This window comes from Sinocyclocheilus rhinocerous, unplaced genomic scaffold (genome assembly GCF_001515625.1).
Source record: "Sinocyclocheilus rhinocerous isolate Xijiao unplaced genomic scaffold, SAMN03320098_v1.1 scaffold2921, whole genome shotgun sequence".
Classification (NCBI taxonomy): Eukaryota; Metazoa; Chordata; class Actinopteri; order Cypriniformes; family Cyprinidae; genus Sinocyclocheilus; species Sinocyclocheilus rhinocerous.
The window spans coordinates 306913-308683 of NW_015655581.1; the positions used below are offsets into that span (position 1 = coordinate 306913).

General features: G+C 51.4%; 1 protein-coding gene across 1 annotated transcript in view; it reads right to left on the reverse strand.

Annotated features, from left to right (window-relative positions):
* The window catches only part of LOC107718677 (zinc finger protein 503-like), a 3690-nt gene continuing 1919 nt past the window's right edge, over positions 1-1771 (reverse strand). Inside the window, exon 3 of the mRNA XM_016525866.1 lies at positions 1-1427. Coding sequence (XP_016381352.1) covers positions 297-1427 — 1131 coding nt within the window. The 3' untranslated portion in view covers positions 1-296. The remainder of the gene's footprint in view (positions 1428-1771) is intronic.

Sequence of the window (1771 nt, forward strand, 5' to 3'; positions counted from 1 at the left end):
CTGAATTGAGTTATTCTTTAATTGCTGTCGTTTTTCCCTGAGTTGCACAGTAAAAACATTTCTCCCCCACAAACTTTAAAATATAATTCAAGTCAATTTAGAAATAAACATGCAAATTTTGGCTATAAGACATTACACAGTGTGGCTTGTTTCTTATGAGAGAATTACGTCTGTAACAGTTTAAATAAAGCCATGTGAGTCTTGTTTTATTTCATTCGCTTTAAAGCTAACTTTAATAAATAATGGTCCACTAGTAGGTCCTGAGGCGAACAAAAACACTTAAGCAAATCCGTTCCTCACTGATATCCGAGCCCAGGTACAGTGGTCAGTCTCTGTCCATAAAGAGCGTATGGAGAGTAAAACGGGCCGGTGGCGGCAGGAACCTGCACTGGCACGCCACCCGTCGGTAACGGGCTTTTGGAGTATGGATGATACCGCGTGCCGAGCCCGAGCGCGTGATGAGGGGTCCTGAGTGCCAGCGGGGCTCCTGGCACATGACAAGCCATGGTTAAAGAGTTGGGATATCCCGAAACTAGCTTCTCTGCGCCCGCGAATGCAGTGTGAGTCCGCAAATGGCTCAGAAGCTCCTCCGAGGACGAGAAGCGCTTGTCGCAGGGACCGTTCATGGAAACCCAGTTGCAAAGGTGCGGCTGGGATTCGTTCGGGAGCACGAAGCCGTACTGGTATAACGGGTGTCCCGGGAACGAGGGCGTAGAGGTCGATAACGGGTGCAGAGAGTGGCTGGGATACATAAGGGTGTATCCGGACTTTAAGGCCGTGGCGCTGTCGTACGAGCCGCTGGATGATAGATGGCTAGCGCAGTGGTAGCTCAGGCAGAATGGGTCCCTGCACAGGCTGCTGGACATGATGGATGGTGGAGAGGCTCTGGCGAGGGGACTGGACCCCGCCTTACTGCTGAGAGCGCTGGACAGCTGAGCATTAATCAACTGGCTGCCGCCGCCGGTTTTGCTCGGGTCCAGAGTCACGCTGTGGGATAGGAAGGGTTGAGGGTAGGCAGCGTACGCCCCGGTTAGGGCTCCGGGGTAGGGTAGTCCGGCCGGGGAGATGGGGAATACGGTGTGGCCCGGTCTGTAAGGCGAAACCGGTGCGATGAGTCCCGATCCCAGAGCGGATGGCGCAGAGGACACTGGGATGCTGTCAGATGCGGGCGGTTTGGAAACATCCTGTTTGTTCGTCTCGCCGTTGCTCTCGGTTCTCATCCCGAATGTATCCGGCGTTTTAGCTGCGTCACGTTCCTTCTTCCCTGTTTTATCCCCCGACTCCGGCCGTCCGGGTTGAGGAGAGACGGAGCTGCATGAGCTCGGGCTCCCCGTCCGAGGCGTGACCGGCCGGCAGGTGGCGCTCGGTACACGGAAACCGGATTTATCTCCACCCGTGTCTTTTCTCTCTGACGATTTGGCGTATGCCTTGAAACTAGATTTGTCCTCGGCCCCGATGTCGCTGATCTTCAGCTGGCTGGATTTGCAGTCTTTGTCCGAGGCGACCGCAGAGAGTTTGGCGGAGGACGGCGGATCCGACTTCCCGATTTGGGAGCATGTTTGTGCGAGGAGGGCGAGGGGACTCTTCTTGGCATCCAACTGTGAAAATAGAGAGTTTTAAGTATATAAATATTCAATGTAATAAGTATAATTTATATAAAATTTAAATATAAAATAAAATTATATAAAATCTATTATATTATAATTACAATATGAAGTAGCACGGGTGTATTTGTAGCAATAGCCAACAATACATTGTATGGGTCAAAATT